At 36.8% G+C, this 13,827-nt stretch overlaps 1 protein-coding gene across 1 annotated transcript in view; it reads right to left on the bottom strand.

The window, feature by feature from the left end:
- The window catches only part of KYNU (kynureninase), a 111,138-nt gene extending 97,839 nt beyond the window's left edge, over nt 1-13,299 (bottom strand). The window contains exons 1-2 of the mRNA XM_041739268.1: nt 13,157-13,299; nt 7,056-7,238 (exon numbers count right to left, since the gene is read on the bottom strand). Coding sequence (XP_041595202.1) covers nt 7,056-7,224 — 169 coding nt within the window. The 5' untranslated portion in view covers nt 7,225-7,238; nt 13,157-13,299. The remainder of the gene's footprint in view (nt 1-7,055; nt 7,239-13,156) is intronic.
- Between the last annotated feature and the right edge of the window lie 528 nt (nt 13,300-13,827).

Here is a 13,827-nt window from a genome sequence, read left to right as displayed (position 1 = left end):
ATATACAGTGTTTTCACAGATTGGTGAACTTGGAATTGTTGCTGATTTTATTACATTAGTAATGGAAAGCACAGAGATTCAAGCTGTGTTTGTTTCATTTGTGTTTTGATTATTTGGAACCCTGATAATACCAAGAAGATTATAAGCATATCATATGAATTTAGTGGATTAAAACAGTCTAATTGTAAAATTGTCTCAATCTAAACACTTGTGGCACTATTGTGTTGGGTTTTAGTTGTTATTCTTGCTGGCTGGCAATACTGAATTGAATCATGGCAATTGGGATGCTTAATTGGGATTGATGCTTAAGTCTATAAATCTCTGAGATCATACTCCTCTGGGGAACTAGGTCAAAATTTTATCAATAAACAATCTCCAAGGGTGCCTGGGTGGCTCAGTGAGTTAAGCCTCTGATTCTTGATTTTGTTCAGATTGTGATCTCAGGGTCTTGGGATTGAGCCGCACTTTGGGCTCTGTGTCCAGCATGAATCTGTTTGAGATTCTCTTTTCCCCCTCCTTCTCCCCCTGCCCCTCCCCCACTCACATACGTGTGTGTTCTCTCAAATAAATAATAAATAAATCTTTAAAAAATAATAAAGAATTAATCTCCAGATGCAAACTAATGGGAGCCAAGACTTAGTACTTTTATTATATGACACAGAGTACTGCATTTCAAAATTCCCAAGGACTAGTTCTGGTTCTGGTCATCAGAATGAAAAACTAGCTTGCTAACAAACTTAAAAAAAAAAGAAGTTCTTTTTAAATAAATATTCTTTCTTTTAAGTATAGTTTAGATTTAGTGTTTTTTCTTGAACCACAGAAAAACATTTCTTGCCTTCTATTTTAGAGAAACTAAGATAAAATTTGACATAGAGAAGTACATTCTGACACATTGAATGTAAGTAAAATGTATTGAGTAGCATTTTAGAATCTGAGGATTTTGAAAAATAAATGATAATAAGTATACTGGGTAGTACTTTGAAACCAGAATTTGAAATATTACCAAACTGGCATTAGTTTATTTTCCTTCTACTTCTGAGGAATCTCTTAGGGCTTGCTTTCAAAGAGAGCCAGAAACTCCAAACTACCTAGTGAGTGTGAATTATAAGAATTCCAAGAGAAGCCCACTATCCTTATTTCTCTTCAGAGTTGTCGAGAGAATCACTAAGATCCTGAGAGAGAGAGAGAGAGAGAGAGAGAGAGAGAGAGAAAGAGAAAGAGAAAGAGAAAGAAAGAGAAAGAGAGAGAAAGAGAAATCTTTTTGGTTTTCCATTTTCTTTCATTTTTGTTCTCTTTCATGGTAACCACTGGTCAATCCTGTGACAGTGGTGGAAGTTATAGTTAGAGTGGCTGCATAAGCACCCAAATCATGAAGACAGGAAAACCTTCTCTAACCAGAGGATGAATGGCTTTAAGACTGTTGGATAACTCTAATGGATTTATTCTCCCTCTGTCCTCATGCTTCTGGGCGCTGAAGGCAAGCATAGTCACAGAAAGTGCATAAAAAAGGATGAATTAAAGTCGCAGTTTTCTAGCCAGAAGAAAATAAAGATGGGCTCCTGGGAGCAGGAAATTCTTAGACCTTATTGAGAGCTTAGAGAATGATTATATAAAGTTGTGCATGAACTTTTGAGCTCAGCCCTGCCTCAATGGACCTAACACTAAACAGTATAACAAAATTGCAAGAACTGAACCTAGATCCCAGTTGGTGGTTTATTCAATGAATAATGAATTGAGGTTTATTCAATGACTACTGAAAATATTTCTTGAATCTTCTCTCTTTTTTCACCTCCAATGCATTTACTCAGATTTTTACAATTCCTTTTAGATTTCTGCAAAAATATATTAATCATTTCCTTAATTCTATTTTTGTCCTCTTCAGTATGATTCTACATTGTTGATGAAATTAGTGACATTAATATACAAATTTGTGGTTCCAAACTATTTTCCACAACTATGTTTAAATGCAGCAGAAATTACAGCATCCTGCAAAAAAACAAAAAATACATGTGCACACACACAGATTTTCTAATTCTTCAGCAACTATGCTTTCTTTTGTTCTGTCTTTGCAAATGCTGTTCTTTCTGAGAGATAAGACCTTACTGGCCACCTCCACCATAGGGTCTGCCTATATGACTCCCACTCATACACTGAGAAATATGACAGTCCCTGCTTTTAGGGAGCAAATAGTCAAATACAAAAGGAAAGACAAGGTGAGAAGTCCATGAGATTGCAGTATACAAGTACAATGAGGAGTTCAAAGTATCTATAAAATTAAACTTTTTTTTTTAAAGATTGTCTTAAATTTTTTTTAAGATTTTATTTATCTATTCTTGAGAGAGAGAGAGAGACAGAGACAGAGACACAGCAGAGGGAGAAGCATTGGAATATGCGTATGTATGTGTGTGTGAGTTATTTTGGGGGTATGGTCTTTAGAACAATGTTGAACATAAGTGCAATACCAGCTGAATACAAATAATCTTGATCCTTTTCTTTAACAACATCTCAAAACTATCTAGGCGTAGGAAAAAAAAAAAAAAAACAAGACTTATTTTGCTAGAACTTTCTCTTAGAAACCCCGAGAAAACATTATATTTAATGATAGAATACCGGAAATGCACAAGCTGTGCCTACAGCCTTCCCTTGGAATCTTTAAAGCCTATATTGGGAGTCATGATCCTTTCATTTGTTCAAAACTTGTTTATTTATGCTCTTTGCTTTTCATTATTCAGAGTTACCAAGAACATTTGTCCTTAGCGTTATGTTAGTCTCTTGCATTAATTTGAGAGGCAATACCATTTTTGGATGTTCCTGGAAGGTTTTATTGTTAATTATTTATATATTTATAATAATAAATAATAATGTATTACACATATTATTTATTTATTATTTATATATTGATGATGATGATGATCATGATGATGGATTCTTATCTGTCAAAAAGAAAGGGGGAGAAAATTTGCACACCACCTGCCTCTGAGCCTGGTGAACTTTGTCCCCCCCGGGGTTGTTTTCACCTCTGTAATCATGAGGTTCACTTCCTCACCTCATTCTTGTCTCTGCTCAGGTGTCAGCTCATCAGGGTTTCCTTCCCAGATGGCCCTGAGTAAAAGAACATTACTCACACCCTGGCAGGCCTCACAGCACTTAGAGCACTGCCTGAGAATAGAGTATACATCACATTGTTTTTATTTTCTGTCTCCTTATACTAGAATAAAAACTCAAATATGTGATAACTTTGCTCTTTAGTTCACTGATAAACTGTTCTGAGAATAGTGTCTTGAAGAGAGTTAAGTGCTTAATAAATACTTGTTGAAAGAATGGATCCTTGCAAAGTAAAAATCACCTAGAGGGAGTGTCGTGAGAATAAGAATTAACTAATTATCTCTCTGTAGCATCATCCTAAGTGATCTAAAACATATGAGTGGGGTCCCCTCAGAGTCCCTGATTTAGTTATTCTGGTTTGGGACCCAAGAACTTGCACATTCCAGTAAATTCCCTGGTAATCCTCTTTGGGTTGCTCAGGAACCCACAGACTTTGACAATAATGAATTTAGAAGAACTCCTGGGGTTAAAGACATCTATTTTGACATCATTCAAAACTATATTTTTTAAACAGATAAATTGGGGGATCCCTGGGTGGCGCAGCGGTTTGGCGCCTGCCTTTGGCCCAGGGCGCGATCCTGGAGACCCGGGATCGAGTCCCACGTCGGGCTCCCGGTGCATGGAGCCTGCTTCTCCCTCCGCCTGTGTCTCTGCCTCTCTCTCTCTCTCTCTCTGTGACTATCATAAAAAATTAAAAAAAAAAAAATAGCAAAAAAAAAAAAACATATTTTGGGATCCCTGGGTGGCACAGAGGTTTGGCGCCTGCCTTTGGCCCAGGGCGCGATCCTGGAGACCCGGGATCGAATCCCACGTCGGGCTCCCTGCATGGAGCCTGCTTCTCCCTCTCCCTCTACCTATGTCTCTGCCTCTCTCTCTCTGTGTGACTATCATGAATAAATAAATAAAATCTTTAAAAAATAAATAAAAAAAATAAATAAATAAATAAATAAATAAATAAATAAATAAATTCCTGGAGGCGAAAAAAAAAAAAAAAAAACAGATAAATTGTTCAGATTTTTTATTATTTTATTTTATTTTTAAATTTTTATTTATTTTATGATAGTCACACACAGAGAAAGAGAGAGAGAGGCAGAGACACAGGCAGAGGGAGAAGCAGGCTCCATGCATCGGGAGCCCATGTGGGATTTGATCCCAGGTCTCCAGGATCGCGCCCTGGGCCAAAGGCAGGCGCCAAACCGCTGTGCCACCCAGGGATCCCCCAGATTTTTTATTAAATCAATTCATTTTCCTTCTCTTTACATTGCATTAAGAATCAGGAATAATTTGGGGCACTGAGTGTCTCAGTCGGTTAAGTATCTGCCTTCAGCTCAGGTCATAATCCCAGGGTTCTGCTAAGCAAGGAGTCTGCTTCTCCCTCTGCCCCTCCCCCCTGCTAGTGCTTTGTCTCACTATCTCAAATAAATAAATAAAATCTTAAAAAAAAAAAAAGAATCAGGAAAATTTATCCTAGATTGTAATTTTTGTACTTCCTATTAAATATCTAATTAAACAAGTATTTTAATGGTAATCAGGACACTAGGGTCAACTCTTAAGTCTAATGAAGCCATTATATATATAATGCTATTTTTACCTGTGTTCTGATTAAATTATCTTAACTCTTGGTAAAAAGAGTCCTGTCTTGAACCAGTATTAAAAATCTCTATTGAAGTCAAAGTCTGTATTAAAGAGGCAAGGAAACTAAACCTGCTGGCCTTTTCTTAGGCTCACTTAACATAATCTCATTTTCATGCTCAGCACATCCCTATAGGTTTTGGAGCAGTGTTTGAGGTTTCCACATGGAGGAACTTTGGTTCTGAGAGGCTGCTTGCTTCTTAAACTCACACAGCTAGAGTTAGAGCAAGAAGTCACAGCAATCTCAGACAACAGTGCCTCCCTGGACAAACATGATGGGTTTTGTTAATTGTGTTTCAAATCCATTGAGCCATGGAGAGATGGGACAGAAAGGAAGTTCCAAGACAGAGAGGAATGTGAAAAGGTAACTAATAAATATTTTGTTGCATGCAAGTAACTCAGCATGAGAATGAAGTCATGTTAGTCAATAAGTCTTAGGTTCAGTAACAGAAAAAGTGATAAATTCAAATAGGGTTTTAACTTTCCTTGTACCCCTTCAACAGTCTTGAAATTCAGGGCTGAGCCCTCCTTCCTTCTATTATATAGAAGAAAGGCACCTTAAGAAAAGTAAGACAGACAAAGAAACCAAAACCCCCAAGTACATCACCTCTCATGTGCAGAAGTAGTCATTGTTCGGGTGTATCTGGATGTGCCCATTATTCAACCTCATTTCCCAAAACAGCCCAAGCTGCAGCCACACTAGACCACCGGCCACTTTCTCTCCCCGGTGCTGGTGTCATGTTTTTCTTTCCCCCTGTAATACCATCATCTGTCCTCACTGGATAGGTCTTGTTAGTATTTTTGTTTGCTTACTTTGCTACGTCTGCTTTTCCTATCATTCATGAAAAGGAATATAATTATTATTATTTTTTTAAATCTTGAGGCAATTACAACTTCCAATAAATCTCATAAAGTTGTAGTGTCCTAATTCTTGATTTATAGTTCTTGTTGCATGTTCTGAAGGCCACCTAAAGCTCTGTGATACTCCAGGCTTCTGCTGTCGCCTCCAGGCTAGGAACCCATCTAATCTCCCAGGCAGCCCATGGGCTGGAGAACATATTGGGGCAGGGTCACCAGAGCTGACTGGTCTCAAGAGGGCCGTGGGTATTTCAGGGGACTTCCACCCTGTGTGCTGCATGTCACCAAGCAACCTTCTCTCATATCATTGAAACAGTATCCCTAGACTTACCGTCTTCATTTTTCACATATAAAGTTCTTTTAATCCCTTAAGATTTAAATCAAAGTGTCCTTTCATTCTAGATTCTAGAAAGACCTAGATTTTTTTTTTTCTGTAGATGTAAGTTCCTTTTACTTACCCCATTTTATTAGGTCATAGAGCTGTCATTTATATCAATGTCTACCTCAGTTGATATTAAGAAACTTTAAATCAGATATAGGTCTATCTCTTATTTTATCCTTTTATAATTTCACAGAGCAACTTCCTGGGTTACATAATAACATATACACCAAATAGGACAGATGTGTGACCCAATCTCATTCTAAAATTATATTAGCTGATGCTTTTGGATTATGAGTATCCAAAATTATATCTGCCTCACTTAATCTAAAGAAAACTGAAAGTTAAACTGTATTATAAAGTATCTGAAAATCATTTTGGTGGATCAATTCTATTCAATCTGATGTAAAATGGAGCAAAGTCAAATATTTAAAAAGTCATTATTTTTTATATCTGTACTATTTTTTTAAAGTAGGACATCCCCCAAACTAGGAACAGAGTCAGCTTCTGACATTATTTAAAAGACAACAATGCAGTATTGCCTTTCTTAGCTATTTATTGTTTCTTTCTTTTTCTTTCTTTTTTTGTCTTATACTTGCCATCTTTACTTACAGCACAAAGATGGTTATTCACATAACATCTTAATATAACCAAATCCCGAAATAATATTGCCTCTAAGACACATATCATATTATAATAAACTAAGTGCCACAAAATAAGAGATATTCTAATACTGTATTGAAAAGAAATTGTTTTGAGCTCTAAGTTCTTAAAGAACAAGTAAATGTGTCTGCCTATAATTTTCAATCAGTCACTCTATTGTTCAAAGAGGTAGATGACAGTATAAAAACCCTGTACGTATTTTATTCAGAAGAAGAAAAGGAACATAAAGAATCTGAAGCTAAGGTAGGCTGACAGGTTGGTTTAGTAACACCAAGGAACTCACTGTTTTTCAGTCATAATTACAATAGCTCTATTATATAACAGAACAATGATTTCAAAGATTCATGATAAACGTGTGTGAGCAAAAATGAACTAATAAATTAATTAAGAAAAATAAAATCCTTTTCAGTGTTCTTACTTGCAGGTAGATCTTGCATTTTGGGGATATGAAAATGCTCCTTGAAGTGCCTCAGCTTATCTTCTTCATCAAGGCGGAGGGCTACCCTCTCATCTGTTGGGTGACATCTAAGTTCAGATGCAATGCGTTGCACTGTGTCAGCTGGTAACTCAAGTGGTAAAGGCTCCATTACAAGTTGTTTCTCTAAAAATGAAAAAAATTAAAAATAATTTAGTCACCATCCTTTTTTCTGTAGAAAATTAACCTTTTAGGTAAAGAACCTTTTGTCTTAAATAAGAGTCTCATCTTCCCAACCTCAGAAATAATATAATTAATCAAATAGCACTAAACTTCAGGTTTGAGTTTTACTCATGTTTGAAATAAAGAAAATGATAGTAACTTAGAGATGTTGAAAGGAATAAATTAGGTAATGGTTGTCAGGACAGAGTAAGATCATAATAAATGTTAGCTCTTTTCATTTTTATTTTTTGGAAAATCGATCAAATTAGTGACTTTCAAACACATATAAGTTCATCACCTTTTCCTCTAGATGTCTTACGAGGGGGAAAAATAAAGATGCTTTTGTGAAAAGTGCCCCACTAACTTGTCCTTCTCGCTGTTCTATTTCCACTCCACTCTTTTAATCCCAGTGGTTCTTGGATCATTGTTTTAGAATTAAGGAGATATATATACAATAGAACCTTAATAAAGTCTTTATTGTGAATGAAAACAGTTTTGATAAAAAAGTAACTTTACCTTAAATAATGTTAATAATTTTTGCCATATGAAGACCAAAGAGCTCTTCCTGTTACTGATAATGAAAAACTTATCTTTCAAAACTATACATTCCATCTTAGAACAAAGCAGGACCCTGTAATATTCTCTGAAACTACATTTTGCTTTGTTTAATCATCATTTAAATTTTTTCACAAATTTGGAAAGAAAACTTAATTTTCTGGAGGGAAAAAGTAACAACAGAAATTTAACTACACATTCTTAAACTTTACCCAAGCTTTCTTTATATTGATTTATTTCTATTTTCCAAAGTTTTAGTTTTTTTTGAAATTGAGAAAGAGTAGTATTAGAGAAGAAAAATTTTCTCAGGTAGCTTGATCTACAAATTCATACTTTTGTGGCTCCACTTACACACCCCTCCATTACTCCAAGTACTTGTTGAACACCAACCATGTAGCTCTAAGCACTGATGGAAGAGCAGTGTAAAAGATGGAGTATAAGTAATAATTTTTTAGAGTTTAATTTTTAGTGGAAAATGTAAAATATGATTAAACAACATAATTTCAGAGTTTCAAGAGCTGTGAGTAAAAAAGACAAAAAAAGCAGAATAACAGTACAGTCAAGAGGATATGGAATGACTTCCATGGCAAGGGCAAGGGCTCCTCTCTGAGGCAGGGTTACCATGCATATCTGAATCATATTATGGATCAAACATGTGAAGACCAGGAAGAGATGACAGAAAGTAGAGAGATCCTGAGGTGGGGATCGGCTTGGCCTGATCAGCTAAGGCACTAGGGAAGTATGAGGCAGGGGCAGAATTATGAAGAACTTTGAAGCCAGAAAGGAATTTGGATATTTTTCCAAGTTTAATGGAAATTGTTGGAGTATCTTGAGTAGCAAAGTGATAGGATGTAATTTTACATGAAATAAAAATCACTTTTTCTACTCTCTGATGAGTTAGAAGGACTTGAAAAAGATAGGCAAATTCAGGCTATTTTAGTAGTCCAGGGAAAAATGATGGTGAATTAAATATGATGAGGAGAAAAGCAGAGAAGTGTGTGAATTCATTATATGTTTTGGGGGAAAGGTAGATAGATTTTCTCTGGTGAGGGGTCTGTGGAAATAGGTTCAAAGTAGTGAAATAAGAAATACTTAGAGAAGAAACATTTTAAGGGGGGGAATCAAAGTTCTATTTAGGACACAAAGTTTGAGGGAGAAATAAACTGGCTATTGGATGTTTAGATTATGTAGCTCAGAAGAAAATTAGATCATAAGATATAAGCTCGATATTTTCCAACTCGTAGACTATACTTAAAGCCTAGAAATCCTGAGAACCAACTAAAACTAACAGAGATGAGGCTCTCAAACCTCAGTTCAATCATCTACCTCTACTTACCACCCTCCTGGCTCTCACTCTGACCATCACACTTTAGGCAATAAAGAGTTGCACATACAATGCCAGTAAAACAAGCATACTTCCCATTCTCTAAACTTGAATTCTACTTATACATCTGACCTCTGTACAAAAGTCAATGATTTCAACATTGACGTTGGTTGTTCTTTCAGTTTCTGACCTTACTAAACTATCTGCCTCTTTCATGAAACTTTCTATCTCTGATTTTTCTCATGTCATTTCCTTTGCCTAAAATGTTCTACTTCCCTTTCTACATATTTACATCCTAGTCCCCTTCAAAGCCCTAGTTCAAAGGCGACTTTTCCCCCCTCTCCCCTGAGGCCTTCATGTGTCTCAACTAAAAGTAGTTTTTCCTCCTCTGGATACCTGTAACAGTTAAGAGCACACCTTTACTCATAAGTAATGAATCCTGCCAGACACTATTATTTTTTTAGATGCCTCTATGGTTGGGAAAGGTGAAATATGTTGCCATGCCTACAACTTGATTCTGCCTAGGTTCCCACCTATTGCCTTCTGATGAAATAATCTGCCTTTTGAATAGAGATGACTATGTCTCTGCCACCTGACATCATCAATTGCCTGGTTACAAATCATTAGATGTCTCTTAGATACTTGACCCACTGGAGACAATGCACTGTGTTGTCAATGGTCTGTGAGTGACTTGCTGTGAATGCTTTAGCCAAACAATCATAATGGTATTTAGCTAAGCATCTAATCAAATTCTTCCAGGAATCTGAGCTATGAGGTACAGATATTCATTCAATTTGAAACAAGAGCAAAAATTTTTAAACATCGTGGAAAGCAATGATAAAATGGTTGGGTCTAGAGGGAGTATTGTCACAAGTGACTCATTTTTTTCAAAGTCAAACAGAACCACTGATTGTTAATATGAAGTGCTTTCAGCAAAATTAAGAATCAACTTAGTTATGCAACGGCAGGGGATGAAACAGCTGTCTCCTGAAAGGTGACGGGAGCAGCCAGTCTGGAGAGTCACTGAATCCTTCCATGCAACAAAGTGTGTGTAAGGTGGAAGGCCACCTACGGAATTGGCTGTCCTGAGAATCCCATGAGTTGTCTTCTGCTATAAACCCATTACTTATGGTGGCTTAATTGAGTTGCTAGTCTACCCTACTGAACTATATATATTCTACCTGGAGACCTAAATCTTGTTTATCTTTGTAGCCATTCCATTTCTGAGCAGTGGCTTTTAGGGAGAGTGTTCCCCTAAAACATCAACTTAATAAGAATGCACAAAACAGCTTGATTTCACACAATTGATGACTATTCATAGAGGGATACCCTTCTTACGCCAATCACATGAAAATTAATTCGAAAAACATTTTCAATGAGACTAAGAATCAAGAGATCTTGCCTTATATCTAGGAATGTCTCTTGAGAGTCAGAACTTTGAGGGTTCATTGATCTTAACTGTAAACTCTGAATGGGTTCCCTACTTAAATATACAAATTAGTTTGCTACCATCATATTTCCAATAAAGTCCAATCTTCTTTACTTAAAAAAAGTTATTCATGGGATCCCTGGGTGGCGCAGTGGTTTGGCGCCTGCCTTTGGCCCAGGGCGCGATCCTGGAGACCCAGGATATAATCCCACATTGGGCTCCCTGCATGGAGCCTGCTTCTCCCTCTGCCTATGGCTCTGCCTCTCTCTCTCTCTGTTTGACTATCATGAATAAATAAATAAAATCTTAAAAAAAAAAGTTATTCATATTAATTCTTTACCTTTTCTGTATTTGTTTCTTATTTAATCCGTATAGCAATCTTGTAGGATCGGAATAATTTTCTTCCACTTCCAGAATAAACTCTGGAATCAACAGTGTAGAACAAAAAGATAAGAGAAGGATAAGAAAGTCCACTGTTTGGGATTGCACTTCACTTGAGGAACTGAGTCAACCATGCTCATCTTTGGCACGGCATGTAGGTAGAATGTACAAACAGAATTCCTGGACCTCTTATTTTATTTTTCCTTTTATCTTTCCTCATGATTTTTAAAAAATATTTCTTTGGCTCATTATCTCTTTTTTTCCCTAACTTCCTTCTTTATTTTTCAGCCTTGTACTCCATCTGCAAAATACAGCAGGCATGAATCTATCTACTCTTAGTAATCAATCCTTCCAATTCAGTCCCAGCCAGGCAAAGGTTAAAGAGACTGCTCCCACTTGTGGGCCTGTCACACACAGCTCAGAGGTCACAACTCACCTGCACTGATAGTGAGATATCTGCTGGTGAAATAGTCTTTTGGGGCAAACACACCTGGTTTCACCTGCCAAACTGCACAACAGAGACCAGAAGTGAATACAGTCCTCAGTGCCCACAATACCAGAGTGCTCTCACTCCAGGGAAGCAATGTATTAACTCATAGTAATTGCTGCTTCATTCTGCACTCACCCTTCCAGCTAAGACAATCAATGTTCCACAAGCCATAATTCTATTCCTTGTGTAGGTTTCCCATTTCCAAATAAATTGGCATGCTTTTGGGCACCTGAGTGGCTCAGTAGGTTGAGCATCTGCCTTCCGCTCAGATCATGATCCCAGTGTCCTGGGATGGAGCCCCACATGGGGCTCCCTGCTCAGTGGGGAGTCTTCTTCTCCCTTTTCCTCTACTCCTCTTCCCTGCTTATGCTCTCTCTCTCTCAAACACATTTTTTAAAGAATTGACATGCCTTTATTTTGAAATAAAAAAAAAGCAATCCAAATTTTAAAAACTCCAAAGTTTATATTTCACATATTTAGTTTTAATTTTGTTAAAAAGATGGGTATATATACACATTTGTTCTTAGGCAAGTCACCTAACTTCTCTCTGCTGCATATTATATAAAACTAAGTTCTACTTTCTTCAGAGGATCATGGTTAGAATCAAATGAAATTAATTAGGTAAACTCCTTTATAAAGAGATAAAAGATATGCTTATAATACCTTTTAATATTAATGCCTTGTAGTGGTAATTGCCATTTTTACCCTAAATTGCTTTTGGCATTTTTGTAAATTGTGTCTGTCAGTCTTATTGGCAGCTGTAACTTTAAAGCTAAAACTTTTATTAAAAAATTGGAATTCAGGATCTTCTAGTCACCTGTGGGTCTAAGTTTAAATAGTTAAATAAATGACTGAACACTCAGTGGTTAATGTTTACACAGTTTCACGTTTCATGCCTGAAATGAGCAGATTATATACAAGTTCAAAGTTTAGAACCTGGCAAGGCAAACTATAAAGAAAATGCAAAGCTTTTCACTGAGAAAGGAAACATCACTTAATACATGCACACTGAGCAGTATTATTTACATTATTGTTCACTGTGGCAACTGTATATTTCATATCAAGGATTATATGAATTACATGTTGAGCAGCACATTAACACGTTTGCTCTGTCACTACCTAAAACACCCCACCCTCCTCAAAACAAAAGCAGAAAAGGAAAAAAAAATTTTTTTCAGCTATTTAAAAAAGTATATCAACTTTCCATTCTTAGGCAAATATTTCATAAAAAGAAAGAGAAAGAAGCTCTGCTTAGGAAATAGACATTTTCACTTCTCAAAATATTGAAGGTGACTAATAGTATCATACGACAATGAATGGCCAGAAAACATAGGACCTAATACTCATGTAGAGATCTGAATTTTTTCTGATCTTACCATTTAACCTCAAGTGACTAAGAATTAACTTTAGTCAGATGTAACCATCTTTTACTAAATGAATTGCATAATGCTATTGACAGCAGTTCTTCTTCACTACATTGGTCAAGTTCTCTTTATTTAACCCAACATGTTAAAGAGCGGGGAGGCATTAGGAGATTGTGACATTTCTATGAAGACAATTTGGAGAAATAAAAAGAGAAGAAACTGGTAGAAGAAACCTCTAAAACATTATAACAAGGATTCTAGCAGAGAGAACTTTCCTTTGGAAAAATCACAGACTGTATATCGGTGTACAGAGTGTATTGTCAACGTCTCTGTGCTTACCAGCTAGGTTTCTGATGATGTGGTCCACAGCTTCCAGTCTCCTTTAAAGAAGAGAAATCTCTTAGGATTTCTTTAAAAACTTATAGGTCAGAATTCAGTGTGAGAAATTCAGGGTACTTCTAGTCAGACTCCACCCAGTGGGGAATTTTTAAGCTAACTTTAGTTCCGCCCATCTCTTTAAACTGATAGTGAACCTCCAGTCACTGACAAGTATCTAAACAAAGTGCTGCTCTTACTCTCTCTTTCAAACACGTGGGGCTCCTTTGGTAAGCTGACTTCTAAGAAGCTCTGCCCTTTAGACTCTATAAATATTTCCTTGCCTTCCAACTGCTTAGAACTTTGGGCACCTGAGCATATACCCTATAATGATCCTACTGAGTAAATACAACATCCTTGTTTGTGTGTGAGCTGAACCAATGAGTTTGCCCAGAAGCCCAATTCCAAAGTTTGACTGTCTTCTTGCTTTAAATTTTTTTTTTAATTTTTTATTTATTTATGATAGTCACAGAGAGAGAGAGAGAGGCAGAGACACAGGCGGAGGGAGAAGCAGGCTCCATGCACCGGGAGCCTGATGTGGGATTCGATCCCGGGTCTCCAGGATCGCGCCCTGGGCCAAAGGCAGGCGCCAAACCGCTGCGCCACCCAGGGATCCCTGTCTTCTTGCTTTAGCC

Source organism: Vulpes lagopus, chromosome 24 (genome assembly GCF_018345385.1).
Source record: "Vulpes lagopus strain Blue_001 chromosome 24, ASM1834538v1, whole genome shotgun sequence".
NCBI lineage: Eukaryota > Metazoa > Chordata > Mammalia > Carnivora > Canidae > Vulpes > Vulpes lagopus.
The sequence above is the reverse complement of the archived record's forward strand: the minus strand, read 5'-3'. Positions and strand labels throughout refer to the sequence as shown.